Source organism: Cricetulus griseus, chromosome 6 (genome assembly GCF_003668045.3).
Source record: "Cricetulus griseus strain 17A/GY chromosome 6, alternate assembly CriGri-PICRH-1.0, whole genome shotgun sequence".
In the NCBI taxonomy this organism is placed as follows: Eukaryota; Metazoa; Chordata; class Mammalia; order Rodentia; family Cricetidae; genus Cricetulus; species Cricetulus griseus.
This window is the reverse complement of record NC_048599.1, coordinates 140,883,023-140,896,048: the sequence shown is the minus strand read 5'-3', so window position 1 is coordinate 140,896,048 and position 13,026 is coordinate 140,883,023. Positions and strand designations below refer to the sequence as shown.

General features: G+C 51.1%; 1 protein-coding gene across 4 annotated transcripts in view; it reads left to right on the top strand.

Annotated features, from left to right (window-relative positions):
• Ntng2 (netrin G2) overlaps positions 1 to 13,026 on the top strand; it is a 61,882-nt gene that overhangs the window by 25,340 nt on the left and 23,516 nt on the right. For all 4 annotated transcript variants that reach the window (XM_027423095.2, XM_027423091.2, XM_035446610.1 and 1 more), the window contains one exon: positions 513 to 1,156. In XM_027423095.2, coding sequence (XP_027278896.1) covers positions 513 to 1,156 — 644 coding nt within the window. The remainder of the gene's footprint in view (positions 1 to 512; positions 1,157 to 13,026) is intronic.

The window sequence follows — 13,026 nt, the reverse complement described above, 5'->3', positions numbered from 1 at the left end:
CACCAACCCTGTGCTGTGGAGGATCAAAGCCCATGGCCAGTGACTGACTGCAGTGTTGCTGGACAGGGTGGCTGGGGATGGTGGCAATGTGTCCACCCCCCTCAGGGGCCTCGTGGCTCATTAGAGAGTGAGAGGTTTTTAACTCAGATCCAAGCTACTTTGTCTCTGCACAGACACCTGAAATATTCATCAAAGTAGCTGTGTGGACTGGGGCACTGTGCGGCTGTCAGTGGCAGGGTTTGTTGTTTGTTAATTAATAGGTCTACCATCCAGAGCAGTTATGGGCTTGTAGAACACATAGTCGAAAGTACAGAATATCTAAGAGTCCCAGCTTTCTGTCCACCCCGACCCATGATCTTATTATCAGGCACCTGCTATCTGTGTGGGACAGGCACTTCCCATCGCCTGCACCCGGAGCTTGGTGACGGCTAGCAAATGGCTGGGCACCGGGAAAACATACACAGGCCCTTCCCAGTGACCAGCACCTGCTTCCTGTCTCTCTTCCTCTGCAGGAGAACCCCTACCTGTGCAGTAACGAGTGCGATGCCTCCAACCCCGACCTGGCCCACCCACCCCGGCTTATGTTTGACAGGGAAGATGAGGGACTGGCCACCTACTGGCAAAGTGTCACGTGGAGTCGCTACCCCAGCCCACTGGAGGCCAACATCACCCTCTCATGGAACAAGAGTGTGGAGCTGACGGACGATGTGGTGATGACTTTCGAGTATGGCCGGCCCACTGTCATGGTCCTCGAGAAGTCCCTAGACAATGGCCGCACCTGGCAGCCCTACCAGTTCTATGCGGAGGACTGCATGGAGGCCTTCGGCATGTCTGCCCGCCGAGCCCGAGACATGTCACCCTCTAGTGCCAACCGGGTACTCTGCACGGAGGAGTACTCACGCTGGGCAGGGTCCAAGAAGGAGAAGCATGTGCGCTTCGAGGTAAGGGACCGCTTTGCCATCTTTGCCGGCCCTGACCTGCGCAACATGGACAACCTGTACACGAGGCTGGAGAGCGCCAAGGGCCTCAAGGAGTTCTTCACCTTCACTGACCTGCGCATGCGGTTGCTCCGCCCTGCGCTGGGCGGCACCTACGTGCAGCGGGAGAACCTCTACAAGTACTTCTACGCCATCTCCAATATAGAAGTCATCGGCAGGTAAGACCCAGGGCCACTGGGATGTCACTGAGGATGTCAGCTGTTTCCTGGACTGTTGTCACATGGTAACTGTCACCTGTTTCTAGGGATATTTGGTTTTCAGGGATATTATATGATATTTGAAATGTCACCTGGTTCTAAAATGTTACCTGGTTCCTGGGAATGTTACCTGATATCTGGGATGTTACCTAGGATGTTACCTGGGTACCTAGAGATCACCTCTTTCCTGGGATATCAGCTGGTACCTGAATGTCTCCTGACTTCTAGATTGTCACCCAATTCCTGGAATGCTTATGTCAAACTGGTACTAGATATAACCTTGTTCTCAGGATGCCACCTGGTTTCAAGGGAGTCACCTGCCTCAACTGTCACCTGGTGTTACATCAAAGAACAGCCTATGCAGTCAAGATACCCGAGCTTTGATGTAATTGGGGGAGCTTGTGTGGGTGTTAAATGCCAGGGAGGACAGGGGCTTTTACACCATCCAGGAAGTTTGTTCATTCAGTAGATAACTGTGTTGGTTTTATCAGAAGTCCTCATTCTCAAGCCACCTGTAGAACAGAGGAGCTTCCCTCTGGACCTTGGGGTGCTTAGATGAGTCAGACGTGGTGAGGAGCTCACAGCAGTGCCCAGTGTGCAGTGCATTAGCTGGGCAGTGGTGGCACACACCTTTACTCCCAGCACTCAGGAGGCAGAGACAGGGGGATCTCTGTGAGTTCGAGGCCAGCCTGATCTACTGAGTGAGTTCCAGGACAGTCTCCAAAACAATACAGAGAACCCTGCCAAAAAAAAAAGTATTAAATAAAATGAATACTGGCCAAAGGAATGGCACCAGAGGGTGGGAGCAGGCTGACAGGGCAGTGTGAGGCCTGAAGGTGATGAGACATGACAGGGGCAAAGGCAGCACCTGGAGGTCCTGGACCTCACATCTTGTATGTCTCTTCATAGCGGGCCCTGTGCTGCTGAGGAAAAGCCATTAGCTGCCCCCATGTGTCTAATAGTGCCCTGCCTTTGGAGTTTTTTCTTTTTGCTGTTGTTCTCTCTCTCTCTCTCTCTCTCTCTCTCTCTCTCTCTCTCTCTCTCTCTCTCACACACACACACACACACACACATACACACACACACACACACATATGAGACATTTATACACTGGGACTGTATTTGCATCTTGTATCATTTCTACCCATCTTACCCACTCCCCTTTTCTGCTTTTATAAGACACACAGCATGCCTGTGTGTGTTTCCATAATTTGACCAGGATTGAGAAGAAGGGTGTGAAGGCGTGGAGTGGGGAAAGCCTCCAGCCCTTTCCCTCCTTTGCCTGGAGTGGGTGGGTGGGTGGGGTGGGAGGGGAGGGGAGGAGGGAGCGGCACTCTTGATTGCAGTGTGAGTCTAAATTTCTTTCATGTTGATGTGTGTGGATTCCAGGAGATGCAGACAAGGTGACCAGTCAGGAAGTAGAGTCAGGTTCAACACTGGCAGAAAGAAGCAGGTGTGCATTGTGGCCTGTGCTGTGGGTGCCTATGATTTCTAGTTCCTGCCCACTTGGGTCAGGACATTTCAAATCTGGGATGTTCTGGAAGCCATCTGAAGGATGGCCACTGTCTTCATTTCTTTTCCTGTTGCTGTGATAAAATGCCCTGAAAAGGGACAGGAGAGCTAGCTCAGCAGTTAAGAACACTCATTGCTCTTTCAGAGGACCTGGGTTTGATTCTCAGCATCCACAGTCACTCACAACCATCAATAGCTCCAGTTCCAGAGACCTGATGCCCTCTTCTGACCTACATGGACACATACACACATGCAGACAAAGCTTTTACACACAGACAAATAAGCAGGTCTAAGAAAGACTTTAAACACCCTGACAAAAGCAGCTTAAGGGAGAAACGGTTCACAGAGCCGTCCCCCATGGTAGGGAGGTCACAGCTGTAGAGCAGTGCTTCCCAACCTTCCTAACTCTGCAACCCTCTAGTACAGGTCCTCATGCTATGGTGACCCCCAGCCATAACATTATTCTTGTTGCCACTTCATGACTGTAGTTTTGCTACTGTTGTGAAACATAGTGCAAACACCTGTGCTTTCTTATGGTCTTAGGAGACCCCTGTGAAAGGTTGAGAACCACTGCTGTGTATCATGTCCCCAATCAGGAAGCAGAGAGCAATGAATGCAGGCTGCCTCATGGCTCCCTGGTAAGGAATGGTTGTCACTCATAGTCAGTGATCTTCCCAGCTCAACTGACACAATTAAGATAATCCCCACAGGGGGTCATGGTGGCACACCTTTAATCCCAGCACATAGGAGGCAGAGGCAGGGGGATCTTTGTGAGTTTGAGACAGCCTGTTCTATATAGGGAGGTTCAGGACAGACAGAGCTCATAGAGAGATCTTGTCTTAACAAAATAAAGAGGTAATTCACATAGGCATGTCCAGAGACCTACCACACAGGTGATACTAGATGGTGTCGATCTGTCAGAGGTACTGTGGTAAGAACCACAGGCCCATTCACTTTAGCACCTTAAAGTAGCATCCAGCTCCATGGGGTCCTCATCCACTGCAGCATGAATTCTAATTGGTCTTAATAATAACAAAGCCTGGAGTCAGATATAGTGGTTAACACTAAAAGATCAGAGAAGCAGAGCAGCCAGCCCACTAGTTCTTCCCTCTATTGAATCCTCAGACCAAAGGGGAGATCCTGTCTCTAGGAATCCTCTGACTGAGTGGGCTGAGCTCCTGTCTCCTCCTGCCTTATATACCTTTCTCTGCCCAGCCACATCCCTGCCTGTCTCCACCTCCGTAGTGCTGGGCTTAAAGGCATGTGACTCTCAAATACTGGCATTGAAGGTGTGAGCCGCCACTGCCTAACTCTGTTTCTCTTTTAGACTGGATCAATCTCATGTAGCCCACGCTGGCCTTGAACTCACAGAGATCCATCTACCCCTGTCTCCCGAGTGCTGGGATTAAAGGTGTGTGCCACCACTGCCTGGCCTCTATGGCTCACTAGTTGCTAGCTCTGCACTCTGATCTTCAGGCAAGCTTTATTTGTTAAAGCACAAACAAAATATCACCACAGTCCACTGCTACAGGGGACCCTCTTCTTCAGTATGTCCAAGACCCTGATTAAGAGGTCTGTGGGCTCCCTCCTGTGGTGGTAGCAGTCAGGACCTGAATGTACCTTAAGCCCCAGCAGGGTAACAGCCATCTCTTTGGTAACTTGAGGTTCAAGCCCCACCCCTCCACACCCCTCTCTGGTCCTCTCTTTTCCATCTTCAACAAGACTGGGGCCACTGGGAACACTGTCTCCACAGCAGGGTGGCAGGGCAGTCACAGCATTCTTTTGGCACTCAGCCTTTGTGGGCACAGGGATTCTCTGTCGTGGTGGCAAAAGTGTGGCAATCAATTCACAGATAGAATAAGTACTCTTCAGGTGGTTGGTTGGCAGGAAAGCAACAGCTTGGTTATTGATTAATTAGGTCTGGTTAGATGGCTCCAGGCAAGCGTGAGAGCCAAAAGAGGAAGCCCCTGAAGTTCCCAAGTGTTTTCAGGTTATAGGGCTTCCTCACTCCATGACACCTGCCTCCTTCTGTGACTTACTAACAAAATGACAGCAGATAACCCCCAAGTGGGTATCAAGGGTGTGAGGTATCACAAGCCCAGGCTGAAGCATTGCAAAAGTTGGACTTGATCCCGGCCTGTGGAGCTTACCCTGCAGGGTCAGTGCTGTTCTCGGCCTCCTGTCTTCAGAGAAGGGAACACTCTGCTGACTAAATGTCAGGCAACCAGGATCCCAGCCTCATCCAACAACAAGTGGGCCTCACAAAGCTTTCTCTGGTGAGTCACTAGCCTCACAGACTCCTGGGTTCTCACCCTGGCTCTGACTTCATCCCTCAAATGCTGAGGGAGTATGTACCACAAGGCAGTGTCCCAACCTCCTCTCAGAAGTCTTGAGTTCTTTGTTTCACTGGTGGCTCCGTGCTCAGCAGTTACAACTCCAAGGAGGGCCCAGATGGCCAGGAGGGTGGGATCTGAGACACCTGGCAGGGTTAATAATACAAATGGGCACCAGAAGTGTGCAGGGCTGCGACAGAAGGATCACACCAGTGGCTAGGAGTGAAATCCAGCCACCAGCACCCTGGGGTTCTGCCTCCCTGCAGCCCTGTCCCCAGGGGCTCATTCCTGGAAGGCTGGAAGGAAATGGGAGCTATTTTCTCCTGCATGTGGGGGAGCTCAGGTGCACAGCCTGGGCAGGAGAGGCTGGCTCTAGAGTGTGGGGAATCTGGGCCAAAAGCTGCATTGGAGGAGGGATGAGATCATGCAGGCTCCTGTGGAGCAGGGCCACACAGCCTGTCCCAGCAGCACAAGCCTCACCCTGAATTTCCAGGGAAGTTTTATAAGTTAAGACCCACCATGAGCCCGGGGGTGGTGGCACATGCATTTAATCCCAGCATTTGGGAGGCAGAAGTGGGTAGATCTCGGTGAGTTCGAGGCTGGCCTGGTCTACAGAGTGAGTTCCAGGACAGCCAGGGCTACACAGAGAAACCCTGTCTCAGGAAAAAAAAAAAAAAAGACCCACCATGAATTGGCTCCCATGTGGCAGGTGTCAGAGAGGTCTAGAAAGCAGTGTCCTTGCAAAGTCCCTCCAGTGAGCAGGGTGGTGGTGGTTTCCAGGAAGCGAGCTGCCAAATAGAAACCTGTCTGAGCCTCACTCAGTTCCTCACTTGCAATATGGAGCCATAGAACTGATCTCCCCAGTGTGTGAGCTGTTGATGAAATGATGGCTTTCTAGTGTGTCCCCTTTATTCGGATGGTAAGAGAGAAGGGAGGCAGAAGTGAGGACAGGGCTGCTGGGGAAGATGTCCTAGCCACACCCAGCCCAGATCCTAGAAGGCATGAGGAAGTGTACCTTTGTGCTAGCAGAGCTTACAAGCCCAAACAGCCCCCAGGGCTGGGAAGCATTGGGAGAGAGGGGCAGTGTGTCATCACAAGCAACAAGGAGAGGGCAGCCTGTAGAGAAATGTGGCCAGCCAGCCAGCCAGCCCCTTGCAGCACAGCAGCAAGCTAGAGAAGCCACGCTGCAGGCATCTGTGTGAATCTCTTGCTCTTTAAGACACCAGCGTCGCCTTCCAAATTCTTTGGAAGCCCTGACAACATGGAACATAATACCCCTGCAGTCCAGCACTGACAGCCCCAGGGTCCCCTTGCTGCTGTGACAGTAGCCACACAGATCCGTGGCTGGGCTGACATATGGGGGCTCCCCATCAGGTCTGGGAGTCAGAGGGAAATGGAGGGGCCGCCCAATTCCCACTACCAGACCTTACTCTAGAGATAAGTTTTTCTGCCCGGAAAACTCTTATAGGCTCCAAGGAACCTGCCATGCTGGGATTTTATAAGCCAGGGACAGAAAAGGAGTGGACTCCCTATTCTGCATGAGTAGTGCCAGGTGTTGGCTGTGTTCTGCCCTCTTTTAGTCTGGGGAGGGGGGTAAAACCCTTGAGAAGGAGGGGACCTGCTTGATCCCTGGATCCTCATTGGGTCTGGTGGGGAGCTGTCACTGTGGGCTCTGAGCCACGCCCACCTTGGTCTTCTCCCTTGACCCTGCCCCCTCTCTTGCCTCCCTGTCTTTTTCATAAACCTCCTGTCCCTATTGATCGCCAGTAACTGGAGATGCAGTCACAGGACAAGAATAGAAATGACATAGAGAAGAAAACCTCTGCCGGGGGCAGGCAGGGAGCAGGAGGGAAGGTGCCTTTCTACTCATCCGGTGCCTCTGTCTCCTTTGACCCCCTACTGCAAACATGAGTGGGAAGAGAATCCTGAACGGCTGGGGAGGATGGAGCTGTCCCTCAGCCATAGTGACTGTCACTTAGAGAGCAAGTTTCTCAGGCTAGTGCCCCCTGCCCCCTGACACTTTTCTGTGGCTTCTTCATTGAGCCTGGCCCCAGATGATCCTTTTCCCCATTAAAAAATGGAGGAAAAATAGATAGGGCTGGTAGTGCAAGCCTTTATTCCCAGTACTCAAGGCAGAGTAGGTGAATCTCTGTGAGTTTGAGGCTAGCCTCGTCTACAGAGTGAGGCACTATCTCATATAAAAGAGGTGGAGGACTGGGTGTGGTGGCACACATCTTTAAAACCAGCACCTGGGAGACAGAGACAGGTAAATCTCTGTGAGTTCCAGGCTAATGTGGGCTACCTAGTAAATTCCAGGATGAGGAGGGGGGAATCGGAGAAGGTGGGGCTATGTAGAGAGACCTTGTCTCAAAAAAAAAAGGAGGAGGAAGAAAAGACAAAAATACTGTGCATACCATTAGAGGGCTAAGAGTTAGAAAACAGAAAATCATTAAGTGTTGGTGAAAACATGGGACAGTCTGCATTGCTGACAGGAATGTGAAATGGCCCAGCTGTGATGGGGATAGTATGATGTTTCCTAAAAATGTTGAATATGGAATTAATATGTAATCCAGTGATTCTCCTTCTGATCCACCCAAAAGAATTTAAAGCAAGGACCTAAGAGATGTCCATACACCCATATTACGTCAGCAGTTCACCATAGTCAATGATGCAAATAGCCTGTGTCTATTGGAAGATAGATGGATGAACGCAGGGTAGCCTATGCATGTAATGGGATATTATTCACCCTTATAGAGGGGAAGAGCAGTGTGTGATGGTTCAGCTCTATAACCCTAGCATTAGGAGACAAAGGAAGAAGGATTCTGAGTTTAAGACCAAACTGGGCTCTGGAGTGGGACCTCATCTGAAAAGAGAGGGGGGGTGGGGGGCTGGCATCACAGCTCAGTGGGGGGGCACTTACCTAGAACATGTGGGGACCTGGAATCTATCCTCAGAACCACACAAAAATGAAGATGGATAGATGGATGGACAGATGGAAGGACGAATGGATGATAGATGGAGGGGTGGACGGATGGGTGGGTGGACAAGTGGGTGAATGGGTAGATGGATGGGTAGGTGGGTGTATAGAAAGATGGGTGGCTGGCTGGATAGGTGGCTTCCCACATTGTACTGTCCAGGTAGAAATCTAGTGTCAGGGGGCTGGAGAGATGGCTCAGAGGTTAAGAGCACTGGGCTACTCTTCCAGAGGTCCTGAGGTCAATTCCCAGCAACCACATGGTGGCTCACAACCATCTGTAATGAGATCTGGGGCCCTCTTTCGGCCTGCAATTACACATGCAGACAGAATACTGTATACACAATATATAAATCTTAAAAAAAGAAAAAAAACCTCTAATGTCAGTTGTGACCAGCTAGAACAGGAGACCTAACCTATCTATTCTCCTTCCCACCTCTGTAGAACAGAGACAGTGACCATGAGGTGTAAATGAACTTGTCCCTGAAGAGTATGTAGACATGCTCAGGCCCTGGAGAACAGAAGTCAGCGCCAGCTGTCTTGGGCGCAGAGGAGGAGCCCTGGGTTGCAAGAAGCCAGAGGGTCTCCTACCTGGACCTGTGGGCTCTTAGGAGGACAGAGAGTCTAAGGACTCCAAGAAATGTGTTCTAAGGTTTTGAATGTGAGGTCTCCTCAGGAAAGGACCCAGATGGAACTTGTTCTTCAAAAGACCCTTCTATTTATTTAGTGTGTGTGTGTATGATATAAAATACTCTGATAAAGAAAACTAAAAAGAGAAAGGTTTATTTTAGGTCAAGGCTACAACCCATCTTAATGGAAGTCAAGGCAGCAGGAACTTGGTCACATGACCTATAGTCAGGAAGCAGAGAAATGAATATATGCTGCTTATGTGGTACACGATCCCTGTCCACAGAATGGTCCTATCCGAAATCAAGATGGGTCTTCTCACATCAGCTAGGGGTAATTCCTCACAGGCATCCTCTATGCTATTGTTAGTCTTTGTAATTGTCCCCAAGTGGGCAGAGTTTGTTTTATGGGTGACTCTAGATTCTGTCAAGTTGGCAACACTCACCATCACAGGCACAATCATTTACCTTTAACTGCCTCTTGCCTACCCTCCTGCCCCGTGCCTTCTTCCAAGGAGGACATGTATACTCTTTTCCAGACATTGAGAGTTGGGTTAGCAGAGCCAGGCTGAGTCATGTGTACAGGGCCTGTAGGCTCCTGAGGCCCCTCTGGTTGGTGGGTTCTGTTCATGCACTGGATGGGGTGAACCCACCCACTGCAGAGAGGAACTAGGAGCCTGGAGTTTGGCTGGGATACCAGGATGTTTGGGAGTCTCACAGTTGCTCCAAGGATGGTGTCTCTTGCTGCCCAGGCTCTCTGGTCCCCTCTGACCTTTCTGACCTCTTGTTAATTTGCCAGTAGTTTCTCAGTCATTACAGTGCCACACCCCAGAGCCTTGACACCTTAAGAAGAGCCTTTTCACCTCTACTGACCAGACAGTGAGGTGCCAGGTTCTCTGAGGCCTGGGGCAGCCTTGGCAGTCTTTGTGTCATTGTGTCTTCTCAGCCCCCTTCCCCTCCCAGCTTGCCTCTCACTGAGTCTTGCCTGGCTTTTCCCTTTATCCTGTCTTTGTAAGATTCTGAGCATAGGGTTTCAGGCTCACCCTATCCAAGCCAGCATCGATTTAATAAGATGATCATGCTTCCATAGAGGTCACATATCTGTGGGCAGAAATTAACCCTTGGTGTCCCCTATAACCTGCTGGGCATGAGCAGGTGCCACAGGTCAAAAGCGTTGCGGCACTGACACTCTAAAAGTAAGAGTGTGGGACAAACCAAAGCCACATATGGAAACTGGACCAATGAAGACACAAGGTAATGCTGGGACAAACTGAGAGCTGGACCCAAGTAGTCAGGAGGTGACCTTCAAGGAGCAATTGAGGGGTAAATGGAGGAGGGGAGCCATTCCAAGCAAGGGGCAGCAGGAAGCCTTGTCTAAGATGGGTGTCAAAGGTTCTAAGGACTCAGTCTGACTGGGTGACAGTGATTGAGATGTGGTGGGTGAGCATGAGAGGGAAGGGCTGCAGGCAGAGTTGGATGGCAGCGGTCCCTGCAGCCAGGGTGAAGCACTGGTTTAGTGGCAGTCTGAGGAGAGGTGAGGTGAGCCTGCAGTCTGTGAGCAAGCTTGGCCTGGCCTCTGATCACAGTGACAAAGGCAGGGGGAGACTAGGGGAGCCCGTGAGATCATGCCCCTCAGAAGCCCTGACTGGGTCTGATGGCAGAAGGTGATCATGAAGGGAGCAGGTAACCAGTCACCTGAGGATGGCTTCTGGCAGTAGAGTTGACAGAATTAGCATATGTGGGCTTCAAAGAGGGATTTCCTGGGAGACTCCTGGGTTTCTGAGTTCAGGTGCTGTGGGATGGAGATTTTACCTAGTCAAATAGCAACAGTTGAAGGAAGAAGTTTCTGGAAGGAATTTTAAAAACATATGTGTATGTGTGAGTGTGTGTGTGTGCGAGTGTGTGTGTGTGTGTGTGTGTTGTATGACCAAGGTCCTGTGTTAAAAATAGTAAACAAGAGTTTGGGAAGGAAACCTTGAGATCTTGGAGGAGAAAGCAGGACACAGAGATGTGGAGGCAGTTAAGGGGTCCCAGAGAAAGAGGCCCAGGGTGGGTTCATTATCTGAGAACCCACAGGTTAGCCCATGTTGGCACAGTTTGTGCTCAGTGCTCAGGAGAAGGAGTCATTGGTAGCTGCTGGGAGTCGGTATTTTGTCATCTGTGCATGGGAGGCTTCGTCTGGCTTCGTAATGGGTAACAGGATTTATCAGTGGGCCTGCAGAGGTGATGTATATCAGAGCACTTAATAGAAAAGGGCTTGCACAGAGGCCCAAATTTGATTTAGCCAATGAACTCAATTGCCGGCCATCAGCTCCAGGAGGAGCTGCAGCCAGCATCTGTCCACATTACCTTGGCATCGTCCAGCCACTTCACTGCTCACAGCGGCCCCTCAGCCTGCAGCTTAAGGACACCCCTCCTTCCTGAGGGCTCAGGTTTTGATTGTCAGCATCCTTTGGACCCTGCCAGTCTCAAGTTCCCCAGCCTTGGGATTTCTATTTGGCTAGTTAGCTGGATATCTAGTTCCTTTCAGATTCCTGTGGCTGTGGTCACAGATGTGTTATGCCCTCCGGCCACTTGGCTCCTTCAGCTTCTCTCTTGACTTTTCTCTTGCTTAAAGTTCAGATGACCTGTCCCCAATATCACACAGCCTACCAAAGATTCAGCCTCCCTGACCACCAAGGGCCCAAGGCCATGGGTCACGGGTTTCATATCCTGAGCTCAAACTGGAGTAGAGAAATGCCACCCCACTTTGAGGCCCACTCCACCCTCCACCCAGCCATACCCTTGCTCCCTGGAGACTCCATGAGTCCCTCAAGGAGGAAGTATCATGATGACCTCTTTCCCTTGCCAGCCAATGTTGAATTAGAGTCTGTCTTGTCAAAGGCCCAGTGAGAATAGGAGAGCAATGTTCTCCCTGGTAAAAGAAAGGAAGGAGCTGCTGGCTTCCTCAAAATACTATTATCCAAGGGGTCAGGAGCCATACTTTGGCATTAGCTGGCCTCCTGTGTGACAACAGGTGGGCAGTGGAGAAACAACGGGCTTTGGGGACCAGTTATGTAGAGCCCTTCCTGCAGTGAGTTGTTTCACAAGGAGACGAGATGGGCTCTCCCCTGTCTCCCACATAGGCTCCCATGGATATGTAGTGGTGGTGCATGATCCCCTTGAGGCTCAGCTCTTGAGGGGAGACACCCCTGCCCATCTCCAGCACCCCTTGTTCCCTGCTCACCCAAACTCCCTGCAGCCTCCTCTTTGCCCCAAGGAGCAGGTGACATCACTCACTGGCTTGGGAGCTGACCTACATTTCACAGCCCTCACGTCTGGGAGTCGCTCCAACACCCGCTCCTCTTGCCCAGAGGAGGGAAGGGCCAACTCACGATTTTTGTGGCACACTAGTGCCAGGCTGGGGCCCAGATGGTGCCCCTACTGGTAGCTCCTGGGCATTGCCTGCCCCTCCCCGGTGGGCAGGGCACGCTCGGGCCTGGCACAGGCCAGAATTCCTGCTGTCCTCCATGTGGCTGTCAGACACCCAGCTGGGCCTGCCACGTGTCCTGAGAGCTACGCTTGTCTGGTATGTGCCTTCCCAGGGAGGTGAGCCTGGTCCTGACTTGGAACTGTTTTGTTCTCCAGGGGCTGATTCGGGACTTACCAACTCCAGAATAAAAGAACGAAATAGGCTAGATCACTGAGAACCTATGTTTATGGGAGGGATTAGGGCTAGAGTCCAGCAGGTGAGTAGGTGCACCCCACAGGAAGCTAAGAGTGGGCTACAAGGTGAGCAAGGTGGCAGGTGAAATACTGGGCGTTTTCTCAGGTTCAAGTTTTAGATGAACAGGAGATTTTTTTAGTCTCATGGGACATAATTATGTGAACAAAACCATTCATTATGTATGTGAAATTCAAATACCACTTCATATCCTGTATTGCTGTTAACATGGAACCCTCCCATGTTGCCCAGGCTGACCTCAAACCTTTTGACTCAAGCCATCCTCCTGCCTCTGGTATAGCAAGGAGAACAGGTGTGCCTTACAGCTCCTAGCCAGCAACCAGTGCCATTATTCTCTGTGTGTCATCCACAGAGGTTAAGGGCTCCATGTGGAAGTGATTTCAAGAGGTTAGAAGCTATGTCCTCCACCCTGTAGGGGACCCTAGAGGTCTCAAGCCAGTCACATCTGCCCTGGTGTCTGCTGGTCACTGAGTCAAGGGGTCTGACCTTTGGAGCCACCGTGAAAGGCTGGGAAGTCTAGCTTCCTCCCTCTACTGGCCCGTGTGCTTGTTGGCTCTCAGTCATAGCAAGTGTTACCAGCCTGAGCCCAGCCTTCTGCATAGACCAACCTATCCCCTCCCATAGGAAGAGCTGCCTGCCAGGTCCACGGGCCACTGGCTACC